This window comes from Myotis yumanensis, unplaced genomic scaffold (assembly GCF_028538775.1).
Source record: "Myotis yumanensis isolate MYYU_CA2020_CCGP unplaced genomic scaffold, mMyoYum1.0.hap1 SCAF_2, whole genome shotgun sequence".
NCBI classification, from domain to species: Eukaryota; Metazoa; Chordata; class Mammalia; order Chiroptera; family Vespertilionidae; genus Myotis; species Myotis yumanensis.
The window spans coordinates 25,654,068-25,673,340 of record NW_027223753.1 but is presented as its reverse complement, the minus strand read 5'-3'; the positions used below and the strand labels follow the sequence as shown (position 1 = coordinate 25,673,340).

The 19,273-nt window shown below is 47.2% G+C and overlaps 1 protein-coding gene, 1 long non-coding RNA gene and 1 pseudogene across 7 annotated transcripts in view; 1 reads left to right on the top strand and 2 right to left on the bottom strand.

Moving 5' to 3' along the window:
* Window positions 1-625: 625 nt before the first annotated feature.
* RHBDL2 (rhomboid like 2) overlaps window positions 626-19,273 on the top strand; it is a 41,277-nt gene continuing 22,629 nt past the window's right edge. The window contains exons 1-3 of one of the 3 annotated variants that reach the window (XM_070404773.1): window positions 626-824; window positions 17,432-17,692; window positions 18,175-18,323. In XM_070404773.1, the coding sequence (XP_070260874.1) occupies window positions 17,453-17,692; window positions 18,175-18,323 (389 nt within the window). In that variant the 5' untranslated portion in view covers window positions 626-824; window positions 17,432-17,452. Of the gene's footprint in view, window positions 825-16,310; window positions 16,377-17,431; window positions 17,693-18,174; window positions 18,324-19,273 lie in introns of those variants that run through there. The other 2 variants (XM_070404771.1, XM_070404772.1) reach the window with 2 other exon arrangements.
* Window positions 3,776-4,275, bottom strand: LOC139002372 (large ribosomal subunit protein uL11-like; annotated as a pseudogene).
* Window positions 7,398-19,273, bottom strand: part of LOC139003202 (uncharacterized) — a 53,203-nt gene continuing 41,327 nt past the window's right edge. For 3 of the 4 annotated variants that reach the window (XR_011470225.1, XR_011470223.1, XR_011470224.1), the window contains exons 2-5: window positions 9,129-9,983; window positions 8,464-8,526; window positions 7,996-8,139; window positions 7,398-7,898 (exon numbers count right to left, since the gene is read on the bottom strand). This is a non-coding gene — a long non-coding RNA (uncharacterized lncRNA). Of the gene's footprint in view, window positions 7,899-7,995; window positions 8,140-8,463; window positions 8,527-9,128; window positions 9,984-11,182; window positions 11,284-19,273 lie in introns of all 4 variants that reach the window. The other variant, XR_011470222.1, reaches the window with a different exon arrangement.

The window sequence follows — 19,273 nt, the reverse complement described above, 5'->3', positions numbered from 1 at the left end:
GTGAATGAGAGAATGTGATAAAGGGGGAGAGAATGACTGACCAGGGCAGAGAAGGGGTGGCGTCTCTATTTTTTTTTTTTGCCAGGTCAGCAACAAATATACTTTTCGGTGTGCCGCAGAATTTAGTAATTAGTTATGTGTGCCAGGAGATGAGAAAGGTTGAAAATCACTGTATAGATCACCATGTTAATCCACCTCTTTCTTCATCCTAGGGCTTAGCACAGGTGAGTTATTCTCAAAATGCACTGAATGAATAATCAGAAACTGGCAGACATTTCACCAGCGCCCAAGGAACAACCAGTTTAGTGGAGAGTGCCTGCGGCTTGTGACTAAGCCCCCGCTGAGAGTCATCAGGTCACCCACCCGGGACGCCCTGCCAGGCCTGGCTTTCCTCGGGGCAGGGACACAGTAGCGGAGACCACCTGGCTAAGGTCTTCCCCTGGAGAGCTGAGAACGGACAGCAGGAGGATAGGGCTGGGAGGACTGGAGTTCAGGGTCAGGGCCACGGAGAAAGAGCGGAGAGGCTGGCACGGTCCCTGGCTCGGTCCCAGGCAGGCGAGGGGGAGGACTCATTCATCCAGGGCCAGCCCAGGACTGGGGCTGCCGAGCTGGCTGGTCGGGCTCAGGCCCAGGCTCAAGACTGGGAGGGGATTTCCTCAGGCTCCCTCCCCGGTGCGGCTGCTGGAACCTGCCCCACGCAGTTAGTGAGGGGAGGGGCCGGGAGCGCCATCAGGGCAGCAGAGGAGCCCCTTGGCCCAGGACGCCTGGAACGCGGGGTGCAGCCGGTCCTGCCTGGGCGCCCCCGGGCCTCCCGAGGGAAGGAGGTAAGCGGCGGGAACCGGGAGCCGGTGGGGGAGTCCTTTCTTGGGGCCATGGGGTGGGGGTGGGGGGGTGAAGGCAGGAAGCATAGGGGCGGGGGTGCGGGAAGGAGACCGTGCGTGTTCCCTTGGCAGCCTCCCTTCCGGAGCAGCCTCCAGGAGTGGCCGTCTGGGATCTTGCAACTTTCTTTTTGGAGTTGGCAGTATGATTGGCCAGGAGTCGGGGGTGGGGGTGGGGGTGGGGGGAGGCCGTTGCTTGGCTTCTCCCTGGGACTGGGGGGACGTGGTGGGAGTGCCAGGTGACGCTGTCCCCCTTCTCTGCCCTGGTCAGTCGTTCTCTCCCCCTTTATCACATTCTCCCAGGGACACCCCCCACCGCCCTCTTGCCTCCTAGTTTTATTCTCCCTGCAGCTCAGCCAGGTCTCGCCCTCCTGCCCGCTGCCCCTGCCCTGGGCGCTGGAGACCACAGCCAGGGGAGACAGCCTCCGGCTTCCTCCTGCTAGGCGTCTCGCTCAGGGTTATTTGTTTCCTCCTTCCTGGTAAGGGGTATCCGCCCATTCATTTTTTAAAAATATATATATTTATTGATTTCAGAGAGGAAGGGAGAGGGAGAGATAGAAACATCAATGATGAGAAAGAACCATAATTAGCTGCCTCCTGCATGCCCCCCAGGGGCATGTGCCCTTGACCGGAATCGAACTAGGGACCTCTCAATCCACAGGCCGAGGCTCTAGCCACTGAGCCAAACCAGCTAGGGCCGCCCATTCATTTTTTGTCATTCATTTGTTTATTCATCATCGTTTGAACATGTATCTAGATTCTCTGGGGGTGGGGGAGAGGAGAAACATACAATTTCTGCTCTTCCAGGGAATAAGAAAGTGGAAATTTATTTCACAGACATGTAAGGATCATGTATAAGCTGGTGGGCAATGTGGCACCGAGGAAAATTATTTTGGCGTCATAGACACACTTGGCTTCCTGTCCCACCTCTCCTGTGCTCTTCCCGAGCCTCAGTTTCCCCGTCAGGAAAATGGTATTGCTCTGAAGATGACAGGAGACAGGGCATGTCAAGCACCTACCCTGGTGCCAGGTACACAGTGAGCCTCAATAGACATCTGTGCTCTTTCCTTCTTCTTTGGCCCCTTTCCTGCCACCTCCCCTAACCGCCACCCCCCCCCCCGGGCCCCCCCCCAGGCTTGTAAAGATGTATAAGAACCTCTGGCCTTGAAAGCACTTGAAAGTAAACACAGAACTGGGCGGTGAAGGGAAGGAGGCCAAGATGGTGTGGGGGTTGGGCTGAATAGGGAAGGTGTCTCTGGTCTCCCGGGTTTGAGGTAAGAATGCTGGACCAGGGATGGAACCTGGCGCTGGAGGGAGAAGTTATCCCCAGCAGGCTCTCCTGCTGTGTTTCTGAATCTGCGCATTTCACACTGAGCAAGTAATGGGAGCTACTTGAGTTCCTGAAACCACCTCTGCTTTTAAATGTCCTGTCTCACTTAACCATGACATGTTGTGATATTGTTAAAATGAAAACACAAACAGGCTCAAGGATTTGCCTAAGGCAGCGGTTCTCAACCTGTGGGTCGCGACCCCCTTGGGGGTCGAACAACCCCTTCACAGGGGTCGCCTAAGACCATCGGAAAACACATATATAATTACATATTGTTTTTGTGATTAATCACTATGCTTTAATTATGTTCAATTTGTAACAATGAAATTGGGGGTCACCACAACATGAGGAACTGTATTAAAGGGTCGCGGCATTAGGAAGGTTGAGAACCACTGGCCTAAGGTCACATGGCTAATCAGTCTCTCTGTATCAGAGAGAACAAAAGGACATCATCGGTCCCCAACATCCATACACCAGCTTCTCCCTTCCTGTGCATCCCGTGCTCTAGACTTTTCATCCAGGTGGGGAGGAGCACACTCCTTCCCTGATTCATTCATTCATTCACTCATTCATACATCATTCATTCCATCAGGTGCACTCTTGCTCCCAAGAAGGCAGTGTCTGTTGGTTCACAGTTGTATAACCAGCAACTTGTATGTCCCTGATACAGAAATATTTGATGAGTCCTTTGTGAGTAAATGAGTCCAGCAAACATTTATTGATGCATTCCAGCGGCTCCATGATAGGGATTTGAAGATGAATAAAACAGAAGTCCTATCCTCAGGGTACTTACTCACAGTCTTGCAGAGGAGATGGTGGTAATATACAGAAGACAGGAATAGAGGTTGTTGAAGGAACTACGAGGGGCATTTAATTCTACCGTGTCTGCTTTGTTCTCCACTGGATCCAGGGCCTAGCACAATGGCAGGCACATAGAAGCTCAATACAGTTTCGCAGAGGAGGTGTTTAGGACAATCTTGAAGGGGGTGTTAAAACTTCACTCTGAAAACCAACTGGGGAGGGAAAATATTCTACAGAGGGAGATGCTCGTGAAAAGGCCTAGTGGAGGGAGGGAGCTGCAATCGCTGGGGGCTCAATATGGCTGAAGTAGGGTGTGTATGGAGGAATAGCAAGAAATGAGTGAATACATGGGCAGGGCTCAGTCATGAGGCCCTTGTGTGTCTTGTTAAGGAACTTCAGTTTCATACCAAGAGCGCTGGGTAATTAGTGAAGAGATTTAGCAAAGTGGGGACACCATCTGATTTGTATTTCAGAATTATGGCTTATGCATCGGGGTCTCTGAGCCTGATGGGGTTCCCACCTGTCTGAGGAAACAAGTCTTCATTGTTAGGACTTCATGATGTTCAAGAAGGGACTCCTGACTTGTCCTGATCTATGGGTGCTTTGCCCTCAGCTGTACACTGGGTTACAGCTAATCTGTTCTTCCTAATAAAAGTACTGAAATTTATGAATGATTTACACTTGTATAATCTGGAGCAAATTCAGGGATATACTCCTTGCTAATTTGCAATCCTTTATGTTTTTTTTGGGGGGTTGTCAGTGATCTTTAATTGAAATATGTTCCTTTGGGGGTGTTAACTGGACATTCCACTGCACCACTGTTGATTTATTTATGATGTCATGAGGGTGGCAGCCGTCAACATTGCAGCCCACAGACTGGTTAGCCCCCAGGATCTTTTTAATGGTTCCAGAAAGTTCTCTAGCCAAAGATCGGTGCTGTATCTGTTGGGCAATGCTGGCAATCTCACCAAAAGTGATTATTTCCACGGTGCTGAATGTTTGTGTGTTTTTCTTCTTTCTGTCTCTTGGCAGTTCTTTGAGGGCTTTGATGATTAGGGCGGAGGCAGAAGGTACAACCCCAATCTGGGCCTGTCTGTACTGCATGGTTAGTTTCACTGTAATCTTTAGACCCTTCCAATCACTGGTTGCTTTGGTGATGTCATCACCAAACTTTTTTGGAGTCAGGCCTAGGGGACCAGTCTTGGGGGCCACCACTCCCCCACTGGTTCACCTCAGGTATATGACTTTGATCTCCTTGGGTGGCATGGTGACCGGTCAGATGAATCCAGGTTCAGGAGGATCAAAGAAAGTTTTGCCTAAGCCTCCACCAAATCAAAAGCCCAAAGGCAAAAGCTGTGCTTTCTGATGTAAAAGAGAAAGAGGTGGAGTTGTAGAGGTGACACCAGGAATTCTAGGAGCTCTGAATGTGAGCTCTGAATGTGCCGTGGGAGTTTGTGCTGAATATGTCAGTGGCTCTGGAACTGGGGGACATGGATACCTTTAAGGCAGTGGTTCTCAACCTTGGCTGCACATTAGAATCACCTGGGAATCGTTTTAAAATCCTGATTTCTAGGCCTCATCCTCCGGAAATTCTGTTTCTTTGTTACTAATGTTGTGGCCCCACCCCATAACAAAGAAACAGAATTTCCGGAGGATGAGGCCCAGAAATCAGGATTTTAAAACGATTCCCAGGTGATTCTAATGTGCAGCCAAGGTTGAGAGCCACTCCTTTAAGGGAATCAGTTTCCAGATCCTCAAATTCCAGAGGTACTCTTTCCTGAAAACAATCTGCTTGTTTGGATTAAGTTCTCCTTTTCAGTTCTGCTTCTGTTGTAGGCGGTGGGAACAGCACCAGGTGTCTGACTGGGGGGGGTCAGACCCAACCTGGGTTCAGCAACCTCGGTACTTGGGTTCTGGCTAGGAAAGAATTCGGAGCAAGACCCAAACTGTAAGAGAACATTTATTGAGTACATTTCAGAGGTAGGAGAAGTAATTCCTAGAGGAAAGGGGCACAGAAAACAAGTTATGGAGGTAAAGGAAGAGCCCTTGGACCTTGGGAGTGGAAGCTAATGGTAATGTGCCTGGAGGGGGGCAGGGCAAGGAAAGGGAAAGGCACTGGGTCTCCTAAGGGTTTGAGGGGCGGAGATTTTGGGGGAGGCCCCTGGAAAGATCTTAAGAGAATATTCAGTCGCTTTCCAGGTGTGTCCATTCAGGGTTGCAGTCTCCACTGATTGGCCTGCACCAGGGCAGGGGGTCTTTATTGCAGCTGGTCCTGACATCAGCTGTGGCTGGTTTTGTTGCTTATCTGGGCCTGGAGCTGAACTACAACTTGAGGCATAGATGCTATCTCTAGGAGGAAAGGTCAGGGTGTCCAAACCGCATGACCAGCGATATGCCAGTGGAGGAAAAGTCACCCCGGGGGCGAGGTCCTGCCATACAGTTGATTGTTGCTAGGTTCTGGGGCTTTCCACCCTGGTGACCTTCTGTACCTGGCCCACCATCCTTGCTCTGCTCATGTCTAACTGCCTACAATAATTCCATTGTTTCCCTTCTCTGGCTTTACTGGGTCCTTCCTGAATCTTTTTATGGTGAGTTGCTTGGGGATATAAAAACCAAAAGGATAATTGGAGAATGCTCAGTTCCAGCGAGAGCAAGCAGAGAGAGAGATCAGGTAAAATCAACGGAAGGGGTGGTGTCTTACTACTACAGGCTCTAGTATTTATTTAAAAAAAAAAATACTTATTTGATGCTAATTATGTGCCAGACACTGTTTGAAAGGCTTTACAAACTAATAAAATCATGTAATAGTCATACCAGCTCTATAAAGTAGATACTTATTATCTTTCTTTTACAGATGAGGTTCCCAAGGCACCCAGAGGTTTAATAAGTCGCCCAAGGTCATAGAGCTCTTTAGTGGCAAAATCGGCGTTTGAACTCTCATACCTTCCCTTTAGCATGTGTGCTCTGAACTGTTAGGCTACTCTAAACGCAAGTGCTTTAGCTCTCTATCTATGTATTGTAAAATTAGAATTGGGACCTGAGCCGGTTGTCATGGGGATGCAAATGAACTCATTTATAGAAATTGTTAAAAATGAAGGTGGTTTGTCTTACCAGCAGAAAATTATGCTTGTTTGGATGATTGGTTTGACAGTGAGGACTGGCTTTGACAGTTGGGTTCTATGGTAGACAAGTTCCATAAATTGAACATGCTAAGTCTGTAGCTCCAAGATTTGGATGAGACTATATCGAAGCATGCCTCTAATAAAGGCTGTGCCAGGAAATTCCATCTTGGAACCTATTTTTATTTGTGAAAAATAATTTTAGTTATTAACTTAAAAATGTGTGAGAGGGTCATAGCTTTTTCAAAATTGTTATGGAGACTCATGAGCAAGAATTGGGAGGACTTCTGGTGTACGGCACATTATGAACATCACTCACTAGCCACGTGCATCATGGTGGGCATGTGGATTCTGGTCAGGTGAGGTGTCGTGTCTTATCCACAGGTAAACAGGGGCAGAATTAGAGCAAGAACCAGGGTTTTCTGAATCCTGTAGTTTCAGTGCTCTTTCTATTATTCCATACTTCCTTCTCCCTTCACTCTTCATTTACTTGCTGGTTTATTAGGGAAGACTTCTTAGGGAGGTGCTATTGGTTATGAAAGAGCTACCCTTGTGTGAATGTGTTGGGATGGGTGTGAGGTAGAGAGAAAGGGTTAGGCAGAGGAAACAGCAAGTCCAAAGACCCTCAGGCAGCAGAGAGCTTGGTGTGTTGCTGGAACAGAAAGGAGGCCCTGTGGTTGCAGCACAGAGATGTTGGGGGAGAGTGGTAGAATTCCACAAGGAAGACAGGAGCTGGGTCATACAGGACCTTATCAGCCATAGAAAGGATATTGTATTTATCTTGAAGACAATGGGAAACCATTGAAGGATTTTTAAGCAGAGAGTTGCTATGTTTTGATTTGAGGTTGTGTTTTTGTTTTTTTAAAATATGTTTTTATGGATTTCAGAAATGAAGGGAGGGGGAAAGAGAGAGAAACATCAATGATGAAAGAGTGTCATTGGCTGGCTGGCTGCCTCCTGCACACCCCCACTGGGGATGGAGCCTGCAACCTGGGCATGTGCCCTGGCTGGGAATCAAACCAGGACCTCCTGGTTCATAGGTTGACGTTCAACCACTGAGCCATGCCAGCCGGGCGTGTTTTTGTTTTGTTTTGTTTTGGAGGGGGGCAGGAGTGGAAACCCAGATGGAGACTACAATCTACTTAATGGAGGGTTATGAAGATGAACAATGTTAATGGGAAGGCAGAATGGTATGGGATGTCCTTCTGTCTTCTAGTTCTGATGAGGTGTGTTGGTAGCTATTGTATGACAAATCATGCCAAAATGTAGTAGCTTAAAACAACAACCATTTTTATTTTGTCACTAGAGGCCCAGTGCATGAATTCGTACACGGCTGGGGTCCGGCCGACCTGGCCCTAATCAGGGTGGATCTAGGCCAGGCCTGTCTGGAGGAGGAGATGGTGGGAGGTTGGCTGGCCGGCCTACCCCAATTGAGGCCTGATCAGGGCTGGACTGGCTGGGGAGAGGGACCGTGGGCGATTGGCTGGCAGGCCCCACCCCCGATCGGAATTGGGGGGCCAATTGGGGGCGGGGCCGGCCATGGGGAGGGTTTGTGGGCAGTGGGCCGGCTGGCCCTGCCCTGAATGGGGTGGGGGAGCCGATTGGGGGTCAGCGGCTGGGGGAGGGGCCATGGGAGGTTGGCAGGCCAGCCCCACCCCCTATTGGGGTATGGGGGTAATCAGAGGCAGGGCTGGCCAGGGGGAGGGGCTTTGGTCTGCAGGTGCAAGCAGGGCCGGCGCCAGCAGCAGGCTGTGCAAGTGTTGGGCGGGACTGTGGCACATGGGAGCAAAGAATTTTCAGTAACCACCAGAGGCTCACCCCGATGACAGCAACCGGTGCCCCCCCTTGGTCTGGTGCCCCAGCTCACCTGCTCCACCATCCCGCTGCGGCTGACGCCCACCATGTTCCCCACTCTGCCACCTGCTGCCGCCTCCCGCCATGTTCTGCACGCACCCCCTGGTGGTCAGTGGACGTCATAGCGACTGGTTGTTCGGTTGTTCTGCTGTTCGGTCTATTTGCATATTAGGGTTTTATATATATAGATAGGATGAAGTTCTGTGTTTCTACACCAGTGTGTACTTTTATCACTATTTTCCATATTATAATAGGGTACAAAAACATATGTAATATCTTAAATAGCTCTGTGGGGAGGCATTGTGATGTAGTGGAGAGCCTAGGATTTGGCCTCAGAAAAATGGGTTAGTGCCACAGCTTTGCTGTTACTTGGTATGTAATTATGGGTGCCTCCTTTTGCCTTATTTGTTCATCTGTAAAATGGGAATAATAATGATGTCTTTTTCACAGGGCCACTGGGAGGATCCATTAAATAGTATACCTGGCTGGGTAGCTCAGTTGGTTAGAATGTCATCCTGATACACCAAGGTTGTGGGTTCAATCCCTAGTTGGGGCACATACAAGAAACAACCAATGAACACATAAATAAGTAGAACAACAAATCGATCTTTCCCTTTCCCTCCCTCTCTCTTTCACTCCCTCTCTCTCTCCTTTGGTTTCTCTCACTCTAAAACAGCGGTTCTCAACCTGTGGGTCGCGACCCCTTTGGGGGGTCGAACGACCCTTTCATAGGGGTTGCCTAAGACCATCGGAAAACACATATATAATTAAATATTGTTTTTGTGATTAATCACTATGCTTTAATTATGTTCAATTTGTAACAATAAAATTGGGGGTCACCACAACATGAGGAACTGTATTAAAGGGTCGTGGCATTAGGAAGGTTGAGAACCACTGCTCTAAAATCAAACAATAAAAAAGAAAATAGTAGAAGTGAGAGTGGTTCTGTAGCCTGGGAAGAGGAGGTATTGTGATTTTTTTAGAATGGGAGAGAGACACAAAAGCATTATTCTGCTGTGAGGCCTTGCACGTGACCAAGGCCCTGGTCCCCCAACCCTGCACCACAGCCACAGCGGAGGGATTCCAAGGAAGAAGCTTGGCCATGCAGCGGGCATGCAGAGGCCTCAGGAGGCCGAGTGTCCTTACCTGAGCTGCCCTCACCATCGAGCCAAGAGTGCTTTGCTTCAGGAAGAAGGAAAACTTTCGGAAAAGAGGGTATTTTTTGTTTTTAAACAAACCTTTTGCCTATTTATTCCAAGTGTATCCTCAGAGACGTAGCAAAAAGAAACAACCACAGCCACAAACCCACAATACTGAAAAGCTGGTTCTTAATTTCTGTAGCTAAAAAAGCACTCTTTCAGGCTATAACCATGGAGATTGCTGCAGGCTTCTGGAACTGGCATAATGATGGTTTGCAGTGTGATGAAGGAGGCTGTTAATCTTTGTGGTCCAGAAGCCCAATACGTGGCTTCTCCAATTACTTATGTTGCCTAGCAACACCACCAAAAGTCTCCACACCAGGCCCAGCTGGGCAGCAATTGGGTATACCCAGCCCAGCCTGTTGCCCAGCCTCCTGGGCTCCCCGGCCACATCAAGGCTGCACTCATCCTTGCCAGGGGCCTGCCTGGTACCAGTAAATGGGTGGGGCCAGCTGTTTCAAAAAAACAATTCAGATATTTAGAACCTACTTGTTTGCAGCGAGGAAAGCAGCACAAGCTAATGATCAAAACTCTCTTCGGCCAGAGAGGAGTTGTCTAAAGTGGTGGCCTTGCCAGTGCTCTTCTGGGTGAGGTGAAGAAGGGAAGGTGAGCCTGACTTAGTCCTTTGGGTTCCAGAGAGAAAAATCTTTTCCTTTCCTGGATGCCTGTCTCCATGTTGACTCCCTGTGGCAGCACTGGAAGTGGCGGGGATTCCCGGCCCCGTCCTCAGGGCTGGTGACCTGCCAGTTCTGTGGCTGCCATTTGGGAACTCCCAGGGTCTCGTCTGGTTCAGTTTGGGAAGCTGGAGGAAGAAGAGAGAGTTAGGGTAGAGGGAAGGTTGGGATGGAAATAATCAAAATAAAGATGTACTAGTACACCTCTTTAACACTCGGTGTGTAGAAATCACATGGCAGAGGAACACCCAGGGTCTTGGAGTCAAACGCCCTGGGCTCCTCTCCCAGCCCTCCCCTCAGGGGTCTATGACCTTGTTCGAGTTTTCTGGAAGCCTGAGTTTTGTTATCCATAAAAGGGAGATGTTACTATCCTGCTGTACAAGGTTGTTGTGGAAATGAACGGAGAGAATGCTCATGAAGTGTTGAGCATGGAACCCGGCACATAGTGAATGCTCACTCATGTGACGACTTTTCTTTCATTTGATTCTTACAATAATCCTGTGAGACACAGAGGGGAGAGAGGAGCTCTCTTTTACAGCTGAGGAAACTGAGGCCCAGGGAAATTAAATGTGGGTGCTAGGAGCAGAACTCAGGTCTTTACAGGGCCAAGTACAAGGAACAGTGCTCCTCAAAGACGGGCCACAAGCCCTGTTGTAGCCTTTACAGCATGGTGGCTCCACCGGTCTCCTCTGACAGCCTGGTGATGGCAGAATGAGAATGTGGTGGGGGTGGGGGTGCGGTGTGCCCGCGCAGAGGAAAAGGTGACGAGAGATGCTTTTCAATATCCAGTGATATAAGTCTCTTAGTTAATGTGGTGTGGATAAAATTCCTCTTCCCCCTTCTTCCCTCCTCCACCCTGCCTCCCTTCTCTTCCTTCCTCCTTTCCTTTTTTCCTTCTTCCTTTCTTCTTTCTAGTATTCTTTTCAATAAACGTTTTATTTATTTTGAAATAATTTTAGATTTACAGGAAGGTTTCAGAGAGTTTCTGTTTACCCTTTCTCAGATGCAGATGCTTTCTGAACCCTTCCTGTACATCAGGAACTTTTTGGGCACGAGGAATACAGCAATAAAACCATCTCTCCCAGGGTATGTGCCATGGAGGGGCCATAGAGAGCCTTAGCTTGTGGTTCTCAAAGGTGCTGCTGCCTCCACCTCACTGGTGTACTTGTCAGGGATCTACTGAATCTACTAAATTAGTTTCTTCAGGGTGGGGCCCAGGACTCTGTATGAACAGTAAATGTCTGAGGGGATTCTAAAACAGCCAGTTTGGGGAACTACGGGTCTAGTGCAGACTGTTTACTGTGCATATGAGAGAATTGTTGCTTACAGCTGAGAAGGGACTTGCTGCAGGTTACACCGCTGGGAAGTGGCAGAGGCTAGACCAGAAAACAGGTCTCCTGGTTCTGTGCTTTCCTTACACTATGTCTCCTAAATACAGAATAAGAAATGAGTTTAGGGGAGGCCAGGGGATTGTCAAGGGCGGGGAAAAAAAAAAGGACACATATGTAATACCCTTTGTAATACTGTAAGCAATAAAACAATAAAAAAAAAGAAAGGAAGAAATGAGTTTAACTCGCCCAGATAGAGTTTAGAAGAGTTTCTCGGCTGTTCAGATGTATTAGTTAGGTTCTTGGTTGCAAGGGAGAGAAACTGATTCTGGCTGATTGCACCAGTAAGTGGATTTTATTGAAAGCACATTGGACAGTAAAAGAAAAAAGTATTTCTCTATTTTTATTCACACTTCTGACACCAGATGTGTGAGTTTTCCACGCCAAGCTATTCTGACACTAACTACCCCATAGGCTAAGGGCTCAGTCCCATAAGACTTCTCCCCACGTCAGATGCCAATTGCAAGTCTGGGCCCCCAGTACTTCTGACCAACTGACTGTAAATTGGGGTTTCCATGACGCCTCTTCAGGTTCAATAATTTGCTCATAGAACAGCTCATAGAACTTAGGAGAGGGCTTTACTTACTATTACCAGTTTATTGTAAAGGATACAACTCAGGAACAGCTTCATGGGAAAGATGCACAGGGCAAGGTGTGTGAGAAGGGACATGAGGCTTCCACACTCTCTCTGAATGCACCACCTCCCAGCACCTTGACGTGCTCACCAACACAGAAGCTCTCTCAACCCCTTTGTTTAGGGTTTTTGTGGAGGTTCCATTACATAGGCATGACTGATTAAATGTTGACCATTGGTGATTAAACTCAATCTTTAGCCCGTTTCCCTTCCCCAGAGGTTGGGGCTGAAAGTTCCAACTCTCTAATCATAGGATTGTTTCCTGGCAACCAGCCCCAATCCTCCAAGAGTCACTTTATTAGCATAAACTCAGGTAAGGTTGAAAGGGCCTTATTATAAATAACAAAGATGTTCCTCTCACCGCTAACACTTTGAAAATTCCAAGGACGCTGATGAAGGCCAAATATATATATTTCTTAGTATACCATAATTTTACAGGTAGATTACAAAAATCACTAGAAGGTTGCAGACACAAGGTTTGGGAAGTAGGCAGAAACAAAGGGAGATCAGGCACCTAGAACTCTACAAAGATCACATCACAGAGCCAGGTGGGTGGAGAGAGCTTCAGTGTTGCTGCTGTATGCTCATTGCCGCAGCCTTTGTCAGAGATACAGCTGGGACTGGATGCTGGAGACCACACTGACCCCATTAGCGAGGTTGGACGCCGGACACTGCCGCCACCACTGGCTAGTCCACCTCTGTAAAGAATTTCTCCCATTCCCAGCTCTGGCCTAAAAAATCCTAAGCAAATGTAGCTGCTGGGTCATGTACCTTAGTCTTAGCTGCGTAGGGACCTGGAAAAGTGAGTATTTTTAACTTACGCTTCTGTAATAGGAAGTGGTCCCTGCTGCCCACCAAGATTTATGAGATGAGAAATTCTCCGAGAAAAGTAACAAATGATCACTACATAAGTGTTACTAAAGAGTACACTGGAAGTGCTCCACATTTGCAGGTTCATCACAGTTTCTGTAGTTCATTAGCTACTCTCAAAGGCCCATTGTGAGTGAGTGTGAATTGCAAGACTGGTTATCCCTGTGCCAGTCATTTACTAGTTAGTGAACTAGGCCTCCTGTTCCACCTTGACATCTCATGTGATGTGACTTCACTATTTATTCTCTACTAGTGATAGCCTTCATGTAACCTGCATGTGGTGACTAAAATCTTTGCTTCTTGTTGCAGGAGTAGAAAAGACTCAGGAAAATAAATCAGTTACTAGTGCCAGTGAGAAGCATGAAAACAAAGTGAAGAAGCCCGAGAAAGTGATTTTTTTTTTTGGTCACAAAGAGAAGTTCTGGATAAACTGGCATGGAATGTCAAGTTCAGTGTGTGTAGGATCTCTGATACCCAGAGATCTACCATATGTGTCACATAGAAGCAAGGAAAAATGCATTGGCTAGTGGCTTCAAGTGAGTTGGTCAGCCAGTGCAGAAACAGCTCTTTGAGAGAGATTAAACCTTATGAAAAATGAAAAGGTGTACCATTAACTAGCCAAGTTTCCTTTTTTATTTTCTTCTTTGGGACCTCGGGTGCAAAGCATTGAACATGGTTAATACTCCTCACACAACAAATTTTATAAATAACGTTTCTTTTGCATTTATGGAGTCAATTAGGGTCTGAAATGGAATCACTTAAAACTTGCTGGCTATAATTTACAACGTTCATTTGGGAGGCACTATATGAGATTTAGTGAATGAACACACCCAAAGGGTCTTTGGAAAAATTCCTTGTTGATGTCAAGGGCTTCCTGTGTAGATCTCCTTATGGACATTTATATTTCCACAGATTAAAAAAAATGGCAGACAACCATTCTGGGTAAAGGAGCACAGCCCTGCTCTTTCCAATCCTTGGCCAACACACAGTGATTCACAACACAAGCAATGCTGCTGCCAGATAAGGCCGGGAAGTACAGAAGTTCTTTTCATTCTTCCGCTTCTGAAGAATACTAGCTAAGCCATGAAAGGAAGGTCTCTGGTTTTGGGGGCACAGGGGGGACATCTCCATTTTTAACCAGAAGGCTGTCTTTTATACTCTTCCAGAGCCATTCTTTCTAATGTCGATGTAAGACCTGTCCAAACTTGTAGAGAATTTTTATGAGTTTATTTGAGCCCAAATGATGACAATTCCTGGGAAGCAAAATCTCAATGAATTGAGAACATACTCCAGAGAATGGCAATTTTGCAGCTTATTGTATGCATGAGAATCAAAGCGGGAGAGAGAAGAGGTTTAAGACAGTACACAGGCTCATTGAAGGTAGAGAGAGACTTTTGTCAAGGAAGCTACAGGCCTAGGACATGACTACAGTCATGACCCACTTTTAGTTCAGAATTTTTATGTTCAGATCATGCTATGTGGTTACATTCTCTGAATTTATAAGGTCCACCATGCAGGTGTCTCCTGAGCTTGTCAGGTTTAGTGTGTGGCTCTTTTTTGTTTGTTTGTCTACATTAACAATCTACCCCAGTTGTTTCCTACTGGTAGGATGAGAACGTTTTGATCTGAGTGTGTGTGTGTATCTGTGTGTGAGATTTCATATATACATATTCTATCTATCTATCTATCATCTATCTATCTATCTATCTATCATCTATCTATCTATCTATCTATCTATCTATCTATCTAATCTAATCTAAAAGGCTAAGTGACCGTCTGACTGGTAGCTCTGACGCACACTGACTATCAGGGGGCAGATGCTCAATGCAGGAGCTGCCGAGCTGTGGTGACTTGGCAGTGGTGGTTCTCGGGTAATGACGCACCTGGAACCAGAGAGGAGGGAGCCCGATTCTGGGGTGCATCACCTGAGAAACAGCCTCTTGCAATCCGGGACCCCTTGGAGGATGTTGGAGAGCTGATTTTGGCCAGATTCCCGGCCAGGTGGAGGTTCCCCACCTGCCCTGCTGTCGGGACCTTGCTCACTCCGCAGACAACCTTCAAGCCGTGGCCACCCCAGATGCGGCCAGCCGGAGAGGGACCGCGGGAGGTTGGCTCCAGGTTGTGTCCAGCCCATCTCGCCCAGCCCTACCCCGCCAGCCACCTTCTAATGAATTTCCTTTCAATATGAACGAATCCATGCACCAGGGTACTAATGTCTGTCTATCTATCTATCTATCTATCTATCTATCTATCTATAATAAAACCCTAAGTGACTGTTACTGTGGAACGACCAGAATGATCGGTCACTATGATGCGCAATGACCACCAGGGGGCAGACGCTCAATGCAGGAGCTCCCACAGGGGGAGCACTGCTCAACCAGAAACTGGGCTCACAGCTGGCTAGCGCAGCGGCAGTGGCAGGAGCCTCTCCCACCTTCACAACAGTGCTAAGAAACAGTGAGCTGAGCAGTAAGGAACAGAGAGCAGTTGGGCGGTAAGGAGCTGTGAGCAGCCAGATGGTAAGGAGCGAGGGGTCCTGGACTGCGAGAGGGTGCAGGCTGGATTGAGGGACCCCCCCCCGCTCCCCCCGCTGCATGAATTTTATGCACCGGGCCTCTAGTGTGTGTGTGTGTGTGTGTGTGTGTGTGTGTATTTATATATTTATATATATTTATATATATTTATATGTATATATTTTTAAAATGTGTATTGATTATAGAGAGAAAGGGAGAGAGATAGAGATAGAAACATTGATTAACTACCTCCTGCATGTCCTGACTAGGAATTGAACTGGTGACCTCTTGGTTCATGGGTTGATGCTCAACCACTGAGGTATTTCATATAAGACTATATTTCATCAGCCAGGCTGATTTCATATTTTTAAATCTTATTTTTATTTATTTTCAACTACAGCTGACACTCATTACTGTTTTATATTTGCTTTGGGCATACAGCGTAGTGGTTAGACCAGCGGTTCTCAACCTCTGGGTCTCGACCCCTTTGGCAGTCGAACGACCCTTTCACAGGGGTCGCCTAAGACCATCCTGCATATCAGATATTTACATTACGATTCATAACAGTAGCAACATTACAGTTATGAAGTAGCAACGAAAATAATTTTATGGTTGGGTCACAACATGAGAAACTGTATTTAAAGGGCCAGAAGGTTGAGAACCACTGGGTTAGACATTTATATAATGTACAAAGTGATCCCCCTTGACGTATGTGTGTGATGAATGGATCAGTCTTTTTCATTGTTGCCAATCTGATTAGTCATGTTTCCAAGGTAGTGAACTGTGCTGAGAAATTCAGGTGTGGGAGCAGAAGGTAAACAGGAGTGGGAAGGATAGCATGACAGGAAGCAGCACCTGTGAGCACCCAGATGTTGGAGATAAGATGAAGCAGGGTGCTCCTGTTCTCGGGGAGCAGGCACAGACAGGTATGAAAGTCAGAGCATGATAATGATTGACTGAGAAGAGAGGCAAAAACAAAATGTTGCAATCACTACCAATGTGCTCACCTGTTGCTAGAGCCTAGATTAGCTAGAACTATACAGCAGGTCCCTTTACTGTAGATGCCAAGGAAGAAGGCAGACACACACTGAGTCTTGGTGAAACTGAATGGGTCAGGTATGTTTGTAGTCCAGGAAATATATTTCAGTAAAATACCTAAAATGGTGGGCTTGAAGTTGTGAAATGTTTGGAAAGTTCGGAAATCTGGAGAAAAGAGAAAATTGGGGAGGAGGGAATGTAATTCTCATTTTTCTAGCTCCTTTTATAGATATAAAGTTGTATTGTTAACAACATAGAATTTTATTTCCTCATAATGTGATCATGTATGGTGCTTAAATTTACAAAGAACTTTTTAGTACAATGCGAATCATCCCTAATTGAACTTGTTTTTTTTTCTAAAATATATTTTATTGATTTTTTACAGAGAGGAAGGGAGGGGAATAGAGAGTTAGAAACATCGATGAGAGAGAAACATCGATCAGCTGCCTCTTGCACGCCTCCTACTGGGGATGTGCCCACAACCAAGGTACATGCCCTTGACCGGAATCGAACCCGGGACCCTTGAGTCCGCAGGCCGACGCTCTATCCGCTGAGCCAAACCAGTCAGGGCTGAACTTATTTTTTAAATGCTTTAACATTCATGGTTAATAGATGTGACAGTCCCCAACATCGTGCCTGATACCCAGTTGATAGTCATTAAATGACTTTTGATTCTGAATCAGAAACCTGAGAATAGAAGCAAGATGAAACTTAGAGGGGAAAGGAGATTGCTCAGTTAAACTAGATGGAACTGAGGCCAGTTATGTATTGTGCATGATTTGGGCCCTGAGACACATTACCCTCAGGGCAAAGCTAACGGCAGAGGGGAAGGAAGGACCATACAAAGTAGTGTTGCCATTTCAAGGCTCCAGTCCATCCCTTTGGGTGGTGGCAATAGATGAAACCAGAAGTGACCACTGAGAGCCCTCTCCCTCATTTGGGGAGACCCTAGCACTTTGTCACAATTACACACTGATATGCATGAGTATTCGGGCAACAGGTCTTCAGCTGCCTTGTATTAACATACAGGAAAGGCTTTGGAAACCAATGGTTATGACAGAGAACCCAGGAAAGAACCACGGCCTTAAGACTAGAGAGTCATCTGTTTCCCCTGACATTTACGTCCCTTTCAGGTGTAGGTAGGACCCAGGACAATGGCTGCTGCTGGGGATTTGCACATGGAGGATGTGAATGTGGGAAGAGACGTGGAAGAAGAGCTGGAGGAAGAGAAGAAAATGAGAGAGGATGGGGAAGGTAAAGATCCCTTCAAGAATAAGAAGGTCCACAAGATGGTCTCAAAATGGATGCTTCCTGAACATGCCCGAAGAACGTACTTGGAGAGAGCTAACTGCCTTCCACCCCCTGTGTTCATCATCTCCATCAGCCTGGCGGAGGTAAATATGTTGGGCGGTGGGCACTAGTGCAAGTACCCGTGGGGAGCTGCAGACAGACTGGGGGTTTAGATGAGACATCCATCGGAGACTAGGAAGCATGTAGGAAGAGAGTGAGGTGGTGGCAAGTAGAGCACACAGAACACAACCTCACCCTCTCCAGATCCCCCTTCCCGGGCTTTTCCTATGTTCCCAGTCACTTTCAGCCAAGCATTGAGCTTTATTTTTCAGACAAGGTCCCTGCCCAGCAGTAACTACAAGTTCAGTGGCTTCATTTCATTTTAGTTGGTGGAGGAAGTAGGATACGACCACAGTTAAATGGTCAGATACACGGCAGGAAAATTTAGTTCCTGTCATCTTTTGAGCACATGGTATGAAGTGGCCAACTGGAGAGCTAACCATTGGAAACAAAGGTGGTGCCCATGGGCTTTACCGGGGCCTCTGTGGAAGGTGTGGTTCACATTCATGTCTGCCCTCCCTGACAGCTGGCAGTGTTTATTTACTATGCTGTGTGGAAGCCTCAGAAACAGTGGATCACCTTGGACACGGGCATCTTGGAGAGTCCATTTATCTACAATCCTAAGAAGAGGGAGGAGGCCTGGAGGTTTATCTCATACATGCTGGTACATGCCGGGTAAGGAATGATAGTTAAGTCACTGCTGTTGGAGGTGACTAAAAGTCACTGTAACCCCTAATATTTATTTGTTCAGAGCTTTATTACTGACTAGAGGCCTGGTGCACGAAATTCGTGAACTGGGGTGGGGGGGCTCTCAGCCTGGCCTGTGCCCTCTCCCAGTCCGGGACCCCCCATGGATCGGGCCTAAGCCGGCAGTTGGACATCCCTCTCGCAGTCCGGGACCCCTTGCTCCTTACCGCCTGCCTGCTTGCTGCTCCTTACCACTCAGCTCGCTGTTCCTTAGCGCTTCCGCGGAGGTGGGAGAGGCTCCCACCACTGCCCGGCTTCTGGCTGAGTGGTGCTCCCCCTGTGGAAGCACACTGACCACCAGGGGGCAGTTCTTGTATTGAGCGTCTGCCCCCTGGTGGTCAGTGTGCATCATAGTGACCCGTGGTTCCATTCTGCTGGGTTGATTTGCATATTAGGGTTTTATTATATAGGATAAGGCACTTTCATGACCATAATCTCACATGATTATCACAGTATCCCTAGGAGGCAGGTGTTACTCCCACTGTTTTATGTTTGAGGCTGAGGGTAGGGGTTAGGGTCACCTGCTCCTTGTCACACAGCTAAGTTGTAGAGTTAGGAAGGATCTCAACCCATTAGTGCTAAGGGCAGGTCCATTGTACTTCATATTACATTATAACTGCCTAATATTGGTATGTATATAGGAATATTAATGAGAAGAGATCAAATCATTACCAAACCAAAAGTATGTTCCCCTGGTTGTCTGATGTTGTTGAATGTTCCCTTTAGGATATGAAGCATCACTCCCACTTTTTCTGCCCCACCAGACGCTTAAAAAAACAATCCATGAACACTGATGAATGTATAATCCTGTTATCCACCTGGAATAATATAAGCCACAGGAGCTGCAGTGTCTGGCTTTTAGTTTTGCTTATAGTTTC